Genomic DNA, 20,426 nt, shown 5'->3' with positions numbered 1-20,426 from the left:
GCAACGGAGTGAGACTCTCTCTCAAAAAAAAAAAAAAAAAAAAAAAAAAAGAAAGATGAATAATATATTTATTTGCTGATGGGAATAATTCAGGCTAGAAGGAGAAATTAATGATGGTTGGGAGAGGGTCTGGTTATAAAAGTGAAACCCTGGAATATTAAGCACAAAAGATGCTATCCAGAGTGTAATTGCAGAAATTGTGGTAGCTGGGTCACTTTATCCATTCTAAAACGAAGGAAGGCAGAGCAAGTGAGCACAGATGTAGCGATTGGGTGGAGGGTGAGTGGAGGTGTCCAATTGTTTCAATTTTCTTGATGCAGCAAGATCATCAGCTGAAGCAGGTGGTAGAGGAGAGGCTTGTGAGATTTGAAGAGAAAAAGGTATGGAGTAGCTATTTAGGAGAGTGGAAGAATTTGGTCATTAGTAAAGTGTAGTATGATTATAGGGCATTGTTGAGCATCGGTTTGAAATTTATGGTCATAAATTTGAAAAGCAGTCAATACTATATTTTTAATATAGTTTATAATCATAACAACAAGCTTAATTTATCAGATATTTATAAAGCTATATATAAAATGTATTTGTGTCAGACTAAATGCCTTTTAATCATTCTAACACTCTTAAGAGTGTTATTCTATTATTCCCTTTTACAGGTGAAGAAACACAAGCACAGAAAGGTTGGGTAACTTGGTGAACATCACAAATTGAGATAATATAGCACAATCCTGGATATCACCCTTGAGAATTTACATATTAATATTTGCTTCAGATATATATGTGTTTGTGTGTGTAAATGTGTAAATAAAACATAAAAAGAAAAAGCACACTATATAAATGAATTGAACACTATTGCATTTCCTTTCCTGGGCATATTACCTTCCTTTCCTAGAAGCAGCTATTCATGAGTTTAGTGTGTGTAAACTTTCAGTTCTAATAATGATTTTTAAAAAGTTAAAGTTCTCAAAGACAAAAACCACATGATTATCTCAATAGATGCAGAAAAGGCCTTTGACAAAATTCAACAGCCCTTCATGCTAAAAACTCTCAATAAATTCGGTATTGATGGAACATATCTCAAAATAATAAGAGCTATTTATGACAAACCCACAGCCACTATCATACTGTATGGGCAAAAACTGGAAGCATTCCCTTTGAAAACTGGCACAAGACAGGGATGCCCTCTCTCACCACTCCTATTCAACATAGTGTTGGAAGTTCTGGCTAGGGCAATCAGGCAAGAGAAAGAAGTAAAGGGTATTCACTTAGGAAAAGAAGAAATCAAATTGTCCCTGTTTGCAGATAACATGATTGTATATTTAGAAAACCCCATCATCTCAGCCCAAAATCTCCTTAAGCTGATAAGCAACTTCAGCAAAGTCTCAGGATACAAAATCAATGTGCAGAAATCACAAGCATTCTTATACACCAGTAACAGACAGAGAGCCAAATCATGAATGAACTCCCATTCACAATAGCTTCAAAGAGAATAAAATACCTAGGTATCCAACTTACAAGGGATGTAAAGGACCTCTTCAAGGAGAACTACAAACCACTGCTCAGTGAAATAAAAGAGGACACAAACAAATGAAGAACATACCATGCTCATGGATAGGAAGAATCAATATTGTGAAAATGGCCATACTGCCCAAGGTAATTTATAGATTCAATGCCATCCCCATTAAGCTACCAACGACTTTCTTCACAGAATTGGAAAAAACTGCTTTAAAGTTCATATGGAACCAAAAAAGAGCCCACATTGCCAAGACAATCCTAAGCCAAAAGAACAAAGCTGGAGGCGTCATGCTTCCTGACTTCAAACTATACTACAAGGCTACAGTAACCAAAACAGCATGGTACTGGTACCAAAACAGAGATATAGACCAATGGAACAGAACAGAGCCCTCAGAAATAACACCACACATCTACAACCGTCTGATCTTTGACAAACCTGACAAAAACAAGAAATGGGGAAAGGATTCCCTATTTAATAAATGGTGCTGGGAAAATTGGCTAGCCATAAGTAGAAAGCTGAAACTGGATCCTTTCCTTACTCCTGATACAAAAATTAATTCAAGATGGATTAGAGACTTAAATGTTAGACCTAAAACTATAAAAACCCTAGAAGAAAACCTAGGTAATACCATTCAGGACATAGGCATGGGCAAGGACTTCATGTCTAAAACACCAAAAGCAATGGCAACAAAAGCCAAAATTGACAAATGGGATCTAATTAAACTAAAGAGCTTCTGCACAGCAAAAGAAACTACCATCAGAGTGAACAGGCAGCCTACAGAATGGGAAAAAATTTTTGCAATCTACTCATCTGACAAAGGGCTAATATCCAGAACCTATAAAGAACTCAATCAGATTTACAAGAAAAAAACCACCCCATCAAAAAGTAGGCAAAGGATATGAACAGACACTTCTCAAAAGAAGACATTCATACAGCGAACAGACACATGAAAAAATGCTCATCGTCACTCGCCATCAGAGAAATGCAAATCAAAACCACAATGAGATACCATCTCACACCAGTTAGAAAGGCAATCATTAAAAAATCAGGAAACAACAGGTGCTGGAGAGGATGTGGAGAAATAGGAACACTTTTACACTGTTGGTGGGACTGTAAACTAGTTCAACCATTGTGGAAAACTGTGTGGCGATTCCTCAAGGATCTAGAACTAGAAATATGCATTTGACCCAGCGATCCCATTACTGAGGATATACCCAAAGGATTATAAGTCATGCTGCTATAAAGACACATGCATACGTATGTTTATTGCAGCACTATTCACAATAGCAAAGACTTGGAATCAACCCAAATGTCCATCAGTGACAGACTGGATTAAGAAAATGTGGCACATATACACCATGGAATACTATGCAGCCATACAAAAGGATGAGTTCGTGTCCTTTGTAGGGACATGGATGCAGCTGGAAACCATCATTCTCACCAAACTATCATAAGAACAGAAAACCAAATACCGCATGTTCTCACTTATAGGTGGGAATTGAACAATGAGATCACTTGGACACGGGAAGGGGAACATCACACGCCGGCTCCTATTGTGGGACGAGGGGAGTGAGGAGGGATAGCATTAGGAGATATACCTAATGTAAATGATGAGTTAATGGGTGCAGCACACCAACATGGCACACGTATATCTATGTAACAAACCTGCATGTTGTGCACATGTACCCTAGAACTTAAAGTATAATAATAATAATTTAAAAAGAATTAAAGTTCTGTTTTATCAACTTTCCTTATCAGCCTCACATACTTGAATTCTTTCCTTGTTAATATATAGAGTTTATTACCTTAATTGTGGTGTGGTATTTCAGTATATAAGAAACCACAATATATTTATCCAGTTCCTGTTGGTGACCGTTTAGAGTGTCTCCAATATTTCACCATTACTAACAATGCTGCAGCTAACACCCTTTTTGTACATATGTTCTTTCAAGATTAGTCCAGGAAATGGAATTACTAGGTAATAGGGTATGCACACTTTTGGCTTTATTTTTAATTTTTTTCGTCAGGGTTAGGGTGTTGCTTTATCGCCTAGGCTGGGGTGCAGTGGTGTGATCTTGGCTCACTGCAATCTTCGCCTCCTGGGTTCAAGTGATTCTTGTGTCTCAGCCTCCCGAGTAGCTGGGATCACAGGCCTGTGCCATCACACCTGGCTCATTTTTTTGTGTTTTTAGTAGAGATGAGATTTCACCATGTTGGCCAGGCCGGTCTCAAACTCTTGGCCTCAAGCAGTCCACCTGCCTTGGCCTCCCACAGTGTTGGGATTACAGGCATGAGCCACCACGCCTGGCCTGTTTTTGGTTTTAGTAGATATCTCCCCATCGTCCTCAACAGAAGCCGTTGAGGACGGCTAGTATATGAAGTATATGAGAGTAGCTTATTTCTGCAGTATAATCCTTAGTTTGCAAAACTGCTTCAGAATGCCCTGTACACTTACTCCCACTCCTTATTCATTTTTTTCTTATAATTTTTTTCCTTCCATTCTTTCTTTCTAATCATGTCTTCTATTATAAGGGTAGAATACTATTATAGAAAACAAAAGTTTGAAAGCAAAAAAGAAAGGGACCTTTCACGTCCTTCTTTTCTGTAGTTCAGTTCAGTCTTTAACTGGTCATATGCTTTCCACATAGCTGTATCTTATTACATGTATATGTGTGTGTTTATATGTGCATATGAGGGTGTGTATATATGTGTGTATATGTATGTGTGCATTTGACTAGAATACCCTTGATTACTTGTTCATCATTACTTTTCTTTCAGGGCAAGCTTTACTGCCTCTGACTCCATTTCTGATTCCTGCAATCAGAAATAGATGGGCTGCCTCTTATATTATGTATATTTCCTTTTATTAAGACATTAATCACATTGTATTTATGTGTTTCTATCAGAATTAGACTGTAAGGGCAGGAGGTGTATCAAGACCAACATTGTATTGTTTGTGCCTGACACATACTAGGCCTTGGTAAGATTTAAGGAATGAATTGCTTTTGCCAGTGGAGGGCAACATAGCCATGTAGTTTATAAAGTAGCACATTTGTAACAAAATTTTTTATTTCTGAGATTGTTGATGTGTGGGGATATAATTTAGAAGCAAAATAATGATGTAATATATTGAGACCTAGTTAAAAAGAGTTGGTGTTCAGGTTTCCTTATTTCATCCCCTCGTCCAACTCCACCATTTAATTAATCCTATGTTTGAAGTAGAAAGGGAAAACTGAGTTTAGATCTCAGTGGTTGGTACTGACCTTTTCTTTCATTAGGCTAACTCAAACCCGTTGAAACAGCTCCTCGCTAGAATTTTGAAAGGGAGTGTAAATGAGCCTTCAAACTATCTGGATCTTTCTCTCTTCAGTCACATTTCCCGACCATTGGGAGCTCATTAAATATAATCTCTTTGTTGACTCTGGTTGATGCCAGGTGGTTTCTTTGGTTTTGTGTAGGAGAGATGATGTGTCGGTAAGGTCCTCTGTAGTAGTAAAGATAGGGTTTCACCGTGTTGGCCAGGCTGGTCTTGAACTCCTGACCTCAAGTGATCCACCCACTTCGGCCTCCCAAAGTGCTGGGATTACAGATGTGAGCCACCACACCCATCTCTTTCCATTTGGTTTGGAATAGATACTAAATTCCAAAATGTCAATATTACTAAAAGTTTGACAGTGATAACCTCTGAATGATACTCTTTCTGCTTTGATGACGAATTGTCACCTGTTCTGGTAAATTTCTTGCTGCGCTTATGTTTTATCTCTTTACTTTTTCCCTATGTTAGTAGCTGTTTCCTGGGTCTTTTTTGATATATGGATGTATTTACTTCCATCCATTCTTAAAATGGAAAGTTAAATGAATTTACATATATTATATATAGTTTATATAAACTATATGTATATAAAAATAAATATATATTTTATATACATATAGTTTATATAAACTATATATGTAGCTTATATATATAGTTTATATATATAAACTAAATTCTGTTTTCACATGTTCTAATTTACACATAGTAACTGAAACTTTTAAAATTCAAAGTAGCAGATTATGCTTGTGTTTACTATAAAAGTTATTGCCTATAGTAAAATATCCAATTCTTCTGAAATTGTCTACTATTGTCAACCAAGAAGATGAGTTTAAGTTTTAGAATGCAGGTCAAAAGTCTTAAGTTCAATACATTAAACTTAAGTAAACTTGATTTATATTAAGACATTTAAAAAACTTATTTTCTAGGACAATCATATCCTGATTCAGCCCTTCCTCCACAAAGGCAAGACAGATTTTGTTCTAATTCTGGTAGACTGTCTGGACCAGCAGAACTCAGAAGTTTTAATATGCCTTCTTTGGATAAAATGGGTACGAAGTACTTTGTGCTTTTCTTCTTTAAAAATGTTGGTGGCACACTAAAGAACTGGAAGTTAGAATAAAGACCAATATAATTGCTATCTCTAGTTGTTCCTAAGGCCAAAATCTCTTTCCTGAAAATGTCCTGGTTTTATGTTTCTTGTTATATTGTACACAGACATGGCATCCAAATATATGTTGGTGGGTTGGTTTGAGCACCATGGAAATAGGTTTACTCCATATACCTATGATGATAAATTTTTCTCTGCTCTATGACTAATTTTCTAATTTTTCTAGTCCACTTACATGTGTCCTGTTCAGTAATCAGGGAAATAAGCCAGGCAAATGTGAATGGATACATAAAAACCCACCAGACAATTTAGATGCATGCTCTGTTGATATTGTGATCAGTTATATTATTTAAACATTTCAAACTTATATATAACTAACATATACTGAGCAATCTATTTCTCCGGCTCTCTTTTACTTAGACTACTTCATAGCAACCCATTAAAGTTGGGAAATAGATGTATGTAGTATATCAACCAGAAGTATACAACATTAAGAAAATAAATTTTTTTTTTTTTTTTTTTTTTTTTTTTTTTGAGACGGAGTCTCGCTCTGTCGCCTGGGCTGGAGTGCAGTGACCGGATCTCAGCTCACTGCAAGCTCCGCCTCCCGGGTTTACACCATTCTCCTGCCTCAGCCTCCCGAGTAGCTGGGACTACAGGCGCCCGCCACCTTGCCTGGCTAAGTTTTTTGTATTTTTTAGTAGAGATGGGGTTTCACCGTGTTAGCCAGGATGGTCTCGATCTTCTGACCTCGTGATCCGCCCGTCTCGGCCTCCCAAAGTGCTGGGATTACAGGCTTGAGCCACCGCACCTGGCCAATTTTTTTTTTTTAAAGTCAAGATTTAAATGTATTGGTAAAAGGTTTCCTCAGGAAAGGAAATATATTTATATTTTATTAAATATATGTGTGTAAATATTAACATATATAATATATACATAATTTAAAAAATAATACTGATTTTCTGAAATAGTAAACTATATAGTATAGCAGGGACTACAGGTGTGCACCACCACATATGGCTAATTTTTTGTAGAGATGAGGTTTTGACATGTTGTTGAGGCTGGTCTTGAACTCCTGGACTCAAGCAATTCACCTGCCTTGGCCTCCCAAAGTGCTGGGATTACAGGTGTGAGACACCTTGCTCAGCCTAGAAAATCAGTATTTTATTTTATTTTTTTATTATTATTTTTGAGACAGAGTCTCTGTTGCCCAGGCTGGAATGCATTAGTGCCATCTTGGCTCCACTGCAACCTCCGCCTCCTGGGTTCAAGCGATTCTTGTGCATCAGCCTCCCAAGTAGCTGGGACTATCGACACCCATTGCCACGCCCAGCTGATTTTTTGTATTTTTAGTAGAGATGGGATTTCACCATGTTGGCCAGGCTGGTCTCAAACTCCTGACCTCAAGTAATCCACCCTCTTTGGCCTTCCAAAATGCTGGGATTATCGGCATGAGCCACTGTGTCTGGCCAAAAATCAGATTGTAAAAGTAACAAGCAAAGAAAGCAGTCCCAAGGTCCTTACAGAATTATAATGAATTCTTTCTGTTTGGCTTTAGAAATTGTTTTCCCCCCATTAAATCAGGTTTAATGGAATGAAAGTAATGGGTGATTAAACATCCATTTCTACACTATTTAAAAATTTTTACATTTGCCCATTTTTTAATACTAGTTGACCAGTACCTAATATGGCATAATAATATTTAAGTGCTACCGTTTGTAGTTGAATGTTGTCAAGCACAAGTGAAAAATGACTAGTAAGACAAGGACATTTATAACTGGCTGAAGTCATGGACTTTGGAGTCTAGTTAATTGGGGAAGGAAGTGAGGGAGGAAACTCAGTGGTCAGAAGCATCAGTGACTTCTAAGGACAGATGTAGTGAGAATAAATGAGAAAGCTACAAGAGGAGAGGTAGTTATGGTCAGAGAGGATTGCATTTCTTGATGATAACAGAGTTCAGGAACATTTATTTAGGAACAGTAGCTGAATTCCAGTGGCTAGTCTCTCTTAATGGAGGAATAAGGACAGAAGGAAGAAGGGGAGGAAGGAGAAGAGGATAGGAGGGAAAAATAAAAGGAGGGAGGGGGAAAAGGAAGGAGGGAGATGCTTCCTCCCAGATGTCTTCTTAGTTAGGAACTAGCCAGAGAAATCACTGCCACATGCCATCATAGAACTCTGAGTCTGCCAGAATTTCTAGGGACCTCAATCTGTTCTTGTGCCCGCAATATACGATATTGGTGTCCAACTGGTTTATGTGCCAACAAGGGGAGTGGGAAAATACCAATTTTGTGGTCTGGAAATACTCTAGGAATAAAGTGGTAAATCATGTACTTTTCATGGTTTAACTTTTATGTCTAGATGGGTCAATGCCTTCAGAAATGGAATCCAGTAGAAATGATACCAAAGATGATCTTGGTGTAAGTATTGAAAGAGTGGAATTGTATCCATGTATTCAGGAGCCTTCTTTTTTTTTTGGAAATGGAGTTTCACTCTTGTTGCCCAGGCTAGAGTGCAGTGACGCTATCTCGGCTCACTGTAACCTGGGTTCAAGCAATTCTCCTGCCTCAGCCTCCTGAGTACCTGGGACTACAGGCACGTGCGACCACACCCAGCTAATTTTTGTGTATTTAGTAGAGACAGAGTGTCACCAGGCTGGTCTTGAACTCCTGACCTCAGATGATCCAACCGCCTCGGCCTTCCGAAGTGCTGGGATTACAGGTGTGAGCTACTGTGCCCTGCCCTGAGCCACTGCGCCTGGCCTGAGCCTTCTAAACCTCATGGTTTATTAGAATAGAAATACAGCTAATAAATAATCTGGGTTTTGATATGAGGCTGATTTTGTCTTTTTGATTAATATACTTTCTACTTAGCATTAAAGCTGTTTCTTTTGTAAATGGTAACCTGTGGTGATAAAATACAATTTGCAGACTAGGAGTTTGAGTTAGTTTAGTAGTTAAACAAGATTTTAGTTTCCCTCGCCCTTGGATTTTTATTTGAATATTTTAAAATATATTTTTGTTTATTAAGATACTGGTTTTTTGGAAAATATAAACATAGGCATCTTGCTTTTTCTTTTTTTCCAGTATATATTTGATAAAATAATATATATTTTGGTGCTCTTGGGTTATATTTCTGTTTTATCTTTAGACAGACTATTACTTTGTTGGTTAAAGCTGTTTTCTGTTGACTTAATAAAATATTTGTGATAACTAAAATGTGATAGCTAATAGATTAATGTGGAAAGCTGTTTGAATCTTTCTCTAGAGCTTTCTAAGACTATCATGGAATGCTTTCTGTCTAGATGGTTTCTTTTAAGCCTGAGATTTTAAGGAAAACGATTACAAATTTGCTGTTTAAGTGACTGCTATATGTCAATTTGTTGTAGAATTTAAATGTGCCTGATTCATCTCTCCCCGCTGAAAATGAAGCAACTGGCCCTGGCTTTGTTCCTCCACCTCTTGCTCCAATCAGAGGTCCATTGTTTCCAGTGGATACAAGGGGCCCATTCTTGAGAAGAGGACCTCCTTTCCCTGCACCTCCTCCAGGAGCCATGTTTGGAACTTCTCGAGATTATTTTCCACCAAGGGATTTCCCAGGTCCACCACATGCTCCATTTGCAAGTATGCTTTTTTAAACTGTTTTTTAAAGCTCAATATGTGTTTTATTAATCAGAGATTTAATTTTACTATCTGTTAATGTAGTAACACAGCAGAGGAAAAATTTTTCTAGCATTCTGTGAGTATACCATTACTTTTCCGAATTGGGAAGGCAGCCAGCCATAAGTGGACTATAATGAGGTTTCACCTTGATTCATCTTAATAATATGGAATTATTTCTGTATTTTGGTAGTCAAGAAAATAATTGACTTTTTGCAGGTCTTATGATAAAACTAAAATTATCTGTACCTTATCTGGTAGCAACTGGTCATTTTGGCAGTTAGTGAAAATATTTAAAACTTATATTCTAGCATTACAATTACTGGCTATTTTTTAGTCCTTTTCATAAGTAGTTCTGATATAGTCCTACTTATTTAAAATTTAAAATGTATTTAATATGTTTGACCTAATTTTTGGATTTATTGAATTCTTTTAAAGCTTCACATAAGAAACAGGGAAGAATACATTGCTTTTATATTCATACTTTACTGTTTTGAACTATAAGGTTCTGCAGAATAAATAAGTAGTTACCAAATACTAGGCTTTTCCTATGACTGTCTCATATAATCATTCCTTTCCTTATTTCTCCTCTCTTTTTAAAGTTAAAAGTGAATTAAAATGAATTTTGTTTGGGGGAATTTTAAGGTGGCCTTTGATATTACTGGAAATGTTTCAGTATAATATCAAATCAGAGTCGGGAATCACTGATATGAATTTTAAGTTTGGTGAAAATATTACATGAAAATGTTTTTTGAGAAGGACTTTGATAATGAAAGATAAAAATGTTATTTTTACAGTAAGTTGTATATATTTTGAAATAATTCCTCTTTTTTTAAAAACAGGTGTTAAGATAGGACAAAAATTACATAAAAAATTAATGATTTTCCTTTAATCTTCTGTATTGGAAGAGGTACATTTTTCTCAATGTAAAAAGTAATTTGTTAGATGAAGTAATTATCTGGTGTCAATTTTCAAAGAAAAGAATAGGTAATGGAAGTTATAAACTTAATGATTTATTAGGGCACAGTACAGGTTCTTAAAGTTAAAAAATGTCTTTTACCAATCTCTTTGAACAGTGAGAAATGTCTATCCACCGAGGGGTTTTCCTCCTTACCTTCCCCCAAGACCTGGATTTTTTCCCCCACCCCCACATTCTGAAGGTAGAATGAGTTCCCTTCAGGGTTGAGTTCGCCTTCAAATGAGCCTGCTACTGAACATCCAGAAACACAGCAAGAAACCTGACAACACGTTTGCCCTCTTCAAAAGTAATTTTGACTGATCTCATTTTCAGTTTAAGTAACTGCTGTTACTTAAGTGATTATACTTTTGCTCAAATTGAAGCTTAATGGAATTACAGTTCTCAGGATAGTATTTTGTAAATGAGGATAATTTAAATATGAATCTTAGGAGTAATTTATTTTCATTTTATTTTATTCTAGATAGTATAACTTTTAATTTGATTAATCCACTATTATATAAACAATGGTGGGAGTTTTATATATGTAATCTTGCAGGTGGGGAGGCTTTAAATTGTCTTTATGCCGAGAACTGTATTTACTGTGGTTGTAGACAAATGTGAAAGTAACTTTATGCTTAAATAAATTTTAGTTGATTTAAAGATTTGTTTGGCATTGATAATAATAAAATCAGCTAGTTTTTCTATAAGTTTGACTCTATTAACTTTTTTCCTTTTACCAGTAACTTTGAGGTACAAAACTCAAACTTATGTGGGTCTTTCATGTTCAGTTATGTTATGACAAATGTGCCCTCTTTCTTGTAAATAGACATGAGTGGCCCAAAGCAACAAATTAATACACTCTTAAAAGTCAAAATGGATTATATTTTAAAGAAAACCAGGATATTATCTAATGGTCAGTTGTAGACTTTTGATCTTCTTATTCACTGAATTTCTTGCACAGTTTCCTTATTGCCTTCCCTGCCCCCCCCACCCCACTCTTCTTTTGTAAGGTATTTACTATTTTCTGTGGGGAATATTGAGATTTACTACAGGATAACTGTAGTGAGTGATGTGTCATCATTTTGCACTTTGGACTCAATATCTGTAGTGTTTCCCTGAATCAGGTTTGTAGGTCATGTTAGGCTTCTTGCACATTAATGTGATTATGGAGGAAAGGCAGTGAAGCATAGCTAATAAACATCACAATACTTATGTTGACCAGTTGGTTGTTTTAGTATTAGACTTTTTTTCCGGTGCCGAAAAATAGAAGATTAAATATTCTTGAATAAAAGCAGTGATACATTTGTAATTGGAACACTTCCCGCCAGCATTTCCCTAGGTGTTCTTTGGAAAACTGATCTTGTGAAGTATTTTTGCTCCCCTTCTATTCTAACCCTCACCTCAAAGAAAAAAAAAAAAAAAAAGGCTAAAAAGGAATACTGGAAGTGAAATGAATGCTTGATTAAAATACTAAGTAAAATGAGGATGTGGAAATGTCATTACATTTCGTGCTTACCATGGTCTGAATGTGTTCCCCAAAATTCTTACGTTGAAATACTAACCCCCAAGGTGATGTGTTAGAAAGTAGCCTTTTGGGAGGTGATTAAGTCATGGGGGTGGAACCTTCATGAATGGGATTTGTGCCCTTATAAAAGAGGCTCAAGGGAGCTTGTTCACCCCTTCAACCATGTAGGAGTATGCATCAAGAAGGTTCCATCTCTGAGGCAGGGAGCTAAAAACCTCACCAGAATCCAAATCTGAGAATGCCTGATCTTGGATTCTCACCCTCCAGAATTGTGAGAAATAAATTTCTTTTGTTTAACAGCTGCCCAGTTTATAGTGTTTTATAATAGCAGCCTAAATGGACTACCACAGTGATTAAAAGATTTCAGAGGAAACAAAAGATTTTTAAAAGTATTAATTTTTAATTATTTGTTATTATTTTTTAGAGAACAAGGTCTCACTATATTGCCCAGGTAGGACTCAAGCTCCTGGGGCTCAAGCTATCCTCCTGCCCCTGCCTCCCTAAGTGCTGGGATTCCAGGTGTGAGCCACCATGCCCAACCACTTTTCAAATTAATTAATTAATTAATTAGAGACAGGGTCTTGCTCTGTTGCCCAGGCTGGAGCATAGTGGCACTATTATAGCTCACCGCAGCCTCTATCTCCTGGGCTCAAGGGATCCTCCTACCTCAGCCTCCCAACGTGCTGGGATTACAGGCATAAGCAACCACACCTGACTGAAGACTCTTTTTTTTTTTTTTTTTTTTTTTTTTTTTTGAGACGGAGTCTCCCTCTGTCGCCCAGGCTGGAGTGCAGTGGCCGGATCTCAGCTCACTGCAAGCTCCGCCCCCCGGGTTTACGCCATTCTCTGGCCTCAGCCTCCGGCGTAGCTGGGACTACAGGCGCCCGCCACCTCGCCCGACTCGTTTTTTGTATTTTTTAGTAGAGACGGGGTTTCACCGTGTTAGCCAGGATGGTCTCGATCTCCTGACCTCGTGATCCGCCTGTCTCGGCCTCCCAAAGTGCTGGGATTACAGGCTTGAGCCACCGCGCCCGGCCTGAAGACTGTTTTTTAAGTTGGAAAGTGAAAGAAGAAAAGTAGGACAGAAGTTACACAGAATATTCCAATTAAATTAATTTTTTAATAAAATAATATTTGAGGATAAAGAGTAAGTTTTCTCCATTTATTCCTTATTCCCAGCTATATTTTCTAGATAGTTTGTTTTTAGACAATTTAAAATTGTTTAAAATGTAAAACAAATTCTTTTTCCTTTATTCTGGTGATTCTAGAATTTTAGGAGATATGCTTATACCTCCTTAACCATAAAATCTTTGCCTAGACCAATGTCCTATAGTGTTCCCCTTGTATTTTCTTCTAGTAGTTTTATAGTTTTAGGCCTTATGTTTAGGTATTTAATCCATCTTGAGTTTAATACATATGGTGAGAGATAAGGGTCTAGTTTCATTCTTCTGCATATGGATATCCAGTTTTCCCAACTCGATTTATTGAGAGTGTTCTTTCCTCCAATGTATGTTCTTGGAAATTCGTTGAAAATCAGTTGACTGTAAATATATGGATTTATTTTGCGGTTTTCTGTTTTATTTGTCTGTGTGTCTATTTTTATACCAATATTATGCTGTTTTGGTTACTACAGCCTTGTAATATATTTTGAAGTCAGATAATGTGATGCCCCCACCTTTATTCTTCTTGTTCAGGATTGCTTTGGCTAGTTCTGGCTCTTTATTGGTTTCATATGAATTTTAGGATTGTTTTTCTATTTCTGTGAAAAATTATGTTGGTATTTTGATAGCCATTGCTTCAAATTTATAGATTGCTTTAGGTAGTATGGACATTTTAACAATATTAATAATTCCAATCCCATGATGGTAGGATGGGATCTTTCTGTTTATAGCCTCTTTAACTTCTTTTATCAGTGTTTTGTAGTTTTCCCTGTGAAGGCCTTTCACCTCCTTGTTTAAATTTATTCTTTGGTGTTTTACTTCTTTCTTTGTGGCTATTGTAAATGGGATTTCCTTCTTGATTTCTTTTTCAGCTATTTCATTCATTGGTGTTTACAAACACTACTGATTTTTGTATGTTGATTTTGTATCTTGCAACTTTGCTAAATTTGTTTTTTAGATCTTAAGAGTTTGTGTGTGTGTGTGTGTGTGTGTGTGTGTGTGGAGTCTTTGGGTTTTTCTAAACATGAGATCATTTCATCTGCAAAGAGGGATGATTTGACCTCCCTGTTTCCAATTTAGGTGTCTTTCTCTTGCCTGATTGCTCTGACGAGGACTTTGAGGACTATGTGTGTGTGTGTGTGTGTGTGTGTGTGTGTGTGTGTGTGTGTGTTTTCTGAGACAGAGTTTTGCTCTTGTTGCCCAAGCTGGAGTGTAATGACAACATCTTGACTCACGGCAACCTCCGCCTCTTGGGTTCAAGCGATTCTCCTGTCTCAGCCTCATGAGTAGCTGGGATTACAGATGTTCACCATCATGCCCAGCTAATTTTTTGTATTTTTAGTGGAAATGGGGTTTCACCATATTAGGCTGGTCTCGAACTCCTGACCTCGGGTGATCCTCCTGCTTTGGCCTCGTAAAGTGCTGGGATTACAGGCTTGAGCCACTGCACCCGGCCTTTCACTACTGTATTTGATAGGAATCATACAAGTGTCTTATTCCAGTTCTTAAAGGGAAGGTTTTCAGTTTCATTTTGGTATGATGTTAGCTGTGGGTCTGTCAGAAATGGCCTTTATGATGTTGAAGAATATTCTTTCTGTATTTAGTTTTTTGAGTGTTTTTTATCGTAAAGGGATGTTTAATTTTATCTGCATCTATTGAGATGATCTATTTTTTGTCCTTCATTCTGTTCATATGATGTATCACATTTATTGATTTGCATATGTTGAACCATCCTTTTATCTGTGGGATAAAACCCACTTGGATATAGTTTATTATTTTTGATGTGATTTTTGATTCAGTTTGCTAGTATTAGTATTTGTTGAGGATTTTTACGTCCATATTCATCTGAGATATTGGCCTATAGTTTTATTTTTTTGTTGTGTTTTTGTCTGATTTTGGTGTCAGAATAATGCCGACCTTATAGAAGGGAGTTAGGGAGAATTTCCTTCTCTTCAGTTCTTTTGGGAATAGTTTGAGGAGAATTGGTGTTAATTCTTTATAAGTTTGCTAGAATTTGGCAGTAAAGCTGTCTCATTCTGGGTTTTCCTCTGTTTGGAGACTTTTTATTACTGATTTAATTTTGGTACTTGTTATTGGTCTGTTCAAGTTTTTGCTTTCTTTCTCATTCAACCTTGGTAGATTGTATTTGTCTAGGAATTTATCCATTTCCTCTTAGTTTTTTCAGTTGGTCAGCATATTGTTCATAATAGCCTCTGACGATCTTTTATATTTCTGTGCTATCAGTTGTAATTTCTCCTTTTTCATTTCTGATTTCTTTATTTGGGTCTTCTTTTTTTTCTTAGTTAGTCTAGCTAGCAGTTTATCAATTTTATCTTTTCAAATACCCAAATTTTGTTTCACTAAACTTTGTAATGTTTTTCTAGTCTCTGTTTTGTTTAGTTCTGCTCTGATCTTTATTATTTATTTCCTTCTAATTTTGGGTTTGATTTGTTCTTGCTTTTCTGTTTCCTTGAGGTGCATTGTTAGATTATTTGAAAATTTTCTATTTCTTTTATGTAGATGTCTTTTGCTATAAAATTCCCTCTCAGCACTGCTTTTGTTGTATTACATGGGGTTTGATATGTTGTGTTTCTGTTTTCACTTGTTTTAAGAAACTTTTTTATTTCCTTCTTAATTTCTACATTGACCCAGTGGTCTGTCATTCAGGAACATGTCATTTAATTTCCATGTATTTGTATAGTTTCCAAAGTTCCTTTTCAAAGTTTCCATGTATTTGTATAGTTTCCAATCAAAGTATTATTGATTTCTAGTTTTATCCCATTGTGTTCTGATAAGATATTTGGTATGATTTCAAATATTTTAAATTTGTGGCCTAACATATGGTATAACCTGGAGAATATTCTATGCCAGTGAGAAGAATGTGTATTCTACAACTGCTGGATAAGATTTTCTGTAAATAGTCTGTTAGGTCTCTCTGGTCTAAGGTACAGTTTAAGTCTAATGTTTCTGGCCAGGTGCTGTGGCTCACACCTGTAATCCCAGCACTTTGGGAGGCCAGGGTGGGAGGTTTTCTTGAGACCAGGAGTTGGAGACCACTCTGGCCAACATGGCAAAATCCTGTCTCTACAAAAAATACAAAAATTAGCTGGGCGTGGTGGAATGTGTCTGTAGTTCCAGCTACTCATAGGCTGAGGCATGAGAATCACTTGAGCCTGGGAGGTGGAGGTTGCAGTGAGCTGAGATTGTGCCTTTGTTCTTCAGCCTAGGTGACATAGCGAGACCCTGTCTCCAAAAAAAAAAAAAAAGGATGTTTCTTTGTTAATTTTCTGTCTGGATGATCTGTCTGATGCTGGGAGAGCAATGTTTTGTTTAAGTCTGTAACTATTACTGTATTGGAGTCTGTCTCTCCCTTCGGATCTAATAATATTTGCTTCAGGTATTTCTTCTAGGTGCTTCATTGTTGGGTGCATATGTATTTAGATTTGTTATAATCTCTTGCTGAATTGATTCCTTTATTGTTTTGTGATGTTATTCTTTGCCTCTGTATACTGTTATTTGACTTAAAGTCTGTTTTTTCTCATGTAAGTACTCTTGCTTGCTTTTGGTTTCTCTTCACATGGAGTATCTTTTTCCAGCTTAAAGAGCTGAAAAGTAAAGCTTTCAGTCTATGTGTCTTTACAGGTGATAGGATTTTCTTGTAGGCAGTATATAGTTGGGTTCTGGTTTTTAATTCATTTAGCCATTCTATACCTTTTAAGCAGAAAGTTTAATCTCTCTGTGTTCTAGGTCATTGTTCATATGTGGTGAACTTATTTTTGGCATTTAAAAAATTGTCTTCTGGGGCCGGGTGCGGTGGCTCATGCCTGTAATCCCAACACTTTGGGAGTCTGAGGACGATGGATGACGAGGTCAAGAGATTGAGACCATCCTGGCCAACATGGTGAAACCCCATCTCTACACACACCTGTAGTCCCAGCTACTGGGGAGGCTGAGGCAGGAGAATCGCTTGAACCCGGGAGGCAGAGGTTGCAGTGAGCCGACATCATCGCACCGCTGCACTCCAGCCTGGGGACAGAGTGAGACTCTCAAAAAAAAAAATGTTTTCTGGTTATTTTGTATATCTCATGTTTCTTTCTCCCTTGTTTATTGTAGTTTGTTGGTTTTTTTTTTGTGGTGGTAACATTTGAATCTTTTTGTTCCTTATTCGTATTTGCTTTACCAGTAAGTTTTATACTTTTGTGTTTTCATGCTGATAGGTATTGTCCTTTCCCTTCCATGTATAGGACTCCCTTAAGCGTTTCTTGTAGGTCTGTTCTAGTGGTGATGAATTTTCTCAGTTTTTGCTTATCTAGAAAATACTTTATTTTCCCTTAATTTACGAAGGAATACTTTACTGGGTGTAGTATTCTTGGCTGATGGTTTTTTTTTTTTTTTTTTTTTTTTTGAGCACTGCAAATATATCATCTCATTGTCTCCTGGGCTATAAAGTTTCTGCTGAGAAATCTGTGGTTATTTGGATGGGGATTCCCTTTTATGTTACTAGATTTATTTTTTCTTGTTGTTCTTGGAATCCTCTCTTTGTTTTTAACTTTAAACATTTGACTATAATGTGCTGTGGAGAACACCTTTTTGGGTTTTACGTATTTGGAATCTCTGAATTTACTGTATCTGGATGTTTAAGTGTCTTCTTTTATGTGAGAACATTTCAGCCATTATTTTATTAAATAGGTTTTAGGTTTTCTTTTTCTTTTTTTTAAAATAATTTTTTTTTTTTTTTTTGAGATGGAGTCTCATTGTGGTGCACAGGCTGGAGTGCAGTGGCATGATCTTAGTTCACTGCAACTTCCACCTCCCAGGTTCAAGCAATCCTCCTGCCTCAGCCACCCAAGTAGCTGGGATTACAGGCATGCGCCACCACGCCTGGCTAATTTTTGTATCTTTAGTAGAGATGGGGGTTTCACCATGTTGCCCAGGTTGGTCTCGAACTTCTGACCTCAAGTAATCTGCCTGCCTCAGCCTCCCAAAGTGGTATAGGCGTAAGCCACTGCACCTGGCCATTAAATAGGTTTTCGGTGCCTTTAGCCTTCTCTTCATTTCTGGAACACCCAGAATTCAAATATTTGGTTACAGTATGGTTCTCTGTATGTCACATAGGCTTTGTTCATTCTTACTATTTTTTCTTTTTTTTGCGTGTGTGTGTTACTGAGTTATTTCAAAAGGCCTGGGTTTAGATTCTGAAATTCTTTCCTCTGGTTGATCTAGTCTATTGTTGAAGCTTTCAAATGTATTTGTCATTTCATGTATTGAATTCTTTTATTTTAGGATATCTGGGTTTTTAAAAATACCTATCTATCTATCTGGTAATTTCTCATTTATATCCTGAATTGCTTTTCTGATTTCTTTGTATTGTTCATCTGTGTTCTCTTACGTCTCACTAAGCTTTAATAACATTCTTTTGAATTATTTCTCCAGCATCTTATAAATTTCATTTTTATTGGAATACAATGCTGGAGAATTATTTTGTTTCTCTGGCTGTGTCACATTTCCTTTCTTTTTTATGTTTCTTGTCTCCTTTATATTGATATTTGCATGTCTGGTGTAACAGTCACTTCTTTTAATTTTTTGTATTGGCTTTTGTAGGGCCAGACCTTTTCCTAAAAGTGTGCCTATGTTGTTGGTTGGGTAGGGCGTTTTAGCTTTGATTCTGGGTGCATGCAGTAGTGCAGTCTCTATGCAGTTTCTTAGACTTTAAGCAGCTTCAGTGATGTTTGTGATTTCATCATTCGCTTAGGCTGTAGCTATTAGTGGAGGCTGTGGTGAGGTTTTGCTGGATATAGGGATGCCAGGTGGGCCAGGCTGTCTTCAGGGCCCAGTAGTGGGAACAGTGAGCTGAGTGTGCCTGTCCTTGGGCCTCTGGGTGGCCATACACAGATACAGGTATTAACAGGTCCAAGTAGCCTGTTCTTGGGCTTCCGGGTAGCTTTCTTGGGTGCTGGTAGTTGCATTGGTGGGCCAGGGGGGTGAGTTGTTGGGCCGCTGGGCAGCGCGTGTATCATGGGCAATGTCTGTAGCGGTGGTAAGACAACTTTTGAGTTTCCATATGGCACACACTTGTTTTGGAAATGGCTGTGTTGGGTTGGGTGGGCCAGTCCCCGGGCCCGCAGGGCACGTGCCAGTAGGTACCAGCTGTGATGTTAGTGGCAGGCTAAGTGAGCCCATCTTCAGGCCCCTAGGAGTAGTGCACAGATGCCAGCAGTGGTGGATGGGTTGGGGTGATCCCCACACCGCTGAATGGTGTGTTTGGAAATAGCCTGTCCTCAGTCTGTCCTGTGGTGTGCATGGTGCAGTTTGTGGTGGACACATTGGGGAGACCCTTATGTTTCCTGGCAGAGCACTTGGATGGTGGCAGCTGCATTGTGGTGAGCGGAGAGAGCCCATCCTCAGGTTACACACTAGTGCACTGTTGTCCTTTTGCTGGTGGGGATGGGGTTGCTGTCAGTGCCCACAGCTGCAGGTAGGCAACTCTTAGGCTCTAGGGAGGACACACTTCAACCTCTAGCATTGGTGGCAACAGCAGAAATAGTCCTCAGAAGAGTGTGTGCAAGTGCATGGCCGCTGTGTTGCTGAGGGGCAGAGAGTTGCTGCCAGTGGCACACACTTGGGTCCCTGGTGGCAGCACCAGTGGTGGCACACTGGAAAGCCATGCCATTGTGTTGTGGCCCTGCTGCTGATGGAGGCAGGGTTTTTATCAGTGGCAGTAGCTTTAGGCAGGCAGGTTTCAGGCTCTGGGGAACTTGTAGTACTTTGGCTCCCTTTGTTCTGGGGGCACCTCCCTTGTGTGCTACAGTACCCTATCCTTGGGGTACAGGATACTGTATGTGCTAGAGTGTCGGCGACTGTGTCATTCCACTGAGTCCAGTTGATGCTATGCCACTGCAGTCATCCTTGTGAATGCAGGGGAATCAGTGCCGCTTCAGGGATGTGAAGATGCAGGGGCTGTTGAGCCCTAGAGCAGAAGGCTTAGTTTGGTGGGGCTGGATTTTGAAGTGGTACTGGGCTGCAGCAGCTTGGATTTCAGGGGCTGTGTGGTACTCGGCATGAGCTCCCTCTCGAGAGCAATGCTAACGTGCTATGTCTAGGCAGCTCCTTATGCTAGTCTGAGGGTTCTGTCCTGTGGCTAATGTTGTAGGAGTTTGCAGTGGGAATGTGGATGCCTGGGGATCCCTCACCCT

At 38.0% G+C, this 20,426-nt stretch overlaps 1 protein-coding gene across 1 annotated transcript in view; it reads left to right on the top strand.

Moving 5' to 3' along the window:
* LOC104656930 (melanoma inhibitory activity protein 2) overlaps nucleotides 1–11,252 on the top strand; it is an 82,642-nt gene extending 71,390 nt beyond the window's left edge. The window contains 5 exon segments of the mRNA XM_030930584.1: nucleotides 5,753–5,875; nucleotides 8,293–8,351; nucleotides 9,320–9,554; nucleotides 10,667–10,753; nucleotides 10,756–11,252. Coding sequence (XP_030786444.1) covers nucleotides 5,753–5,875; nucleotides 8,293–8,351; nucleotides 9,320–9,554; nucleotides 10,667–10,753; nucleotides 10,756–10,832 — 581 coding nt within the window. The 3' untranslated portion in view covers nucleotides 10,833–11,252.
* The last annotated feature ends 9,174 nt before the right edge of the window (nucleotides 11,253–20,426 follow it).

The sequence above is a fragment of the Rhinopithecus roxellana genome, chromosome 5, assembly GCF_007565055.1.
Source record: "Rhinopithecus roxellana isolate Shanxi Qingling chromosome 5, ASM756505v1, whole genome shotgun sequence".
NCBI classification, from domain to species: domain Eukaryota; kingdom Metazoa; phylum Chordata; class Mammalia; order Primates; family Cercopithecidae; genus Rhinopithecus; species Rhinopithecus roxellana.
This window is presented reverse-complemented; position numbering and strand designations above follow the sequence as displayed.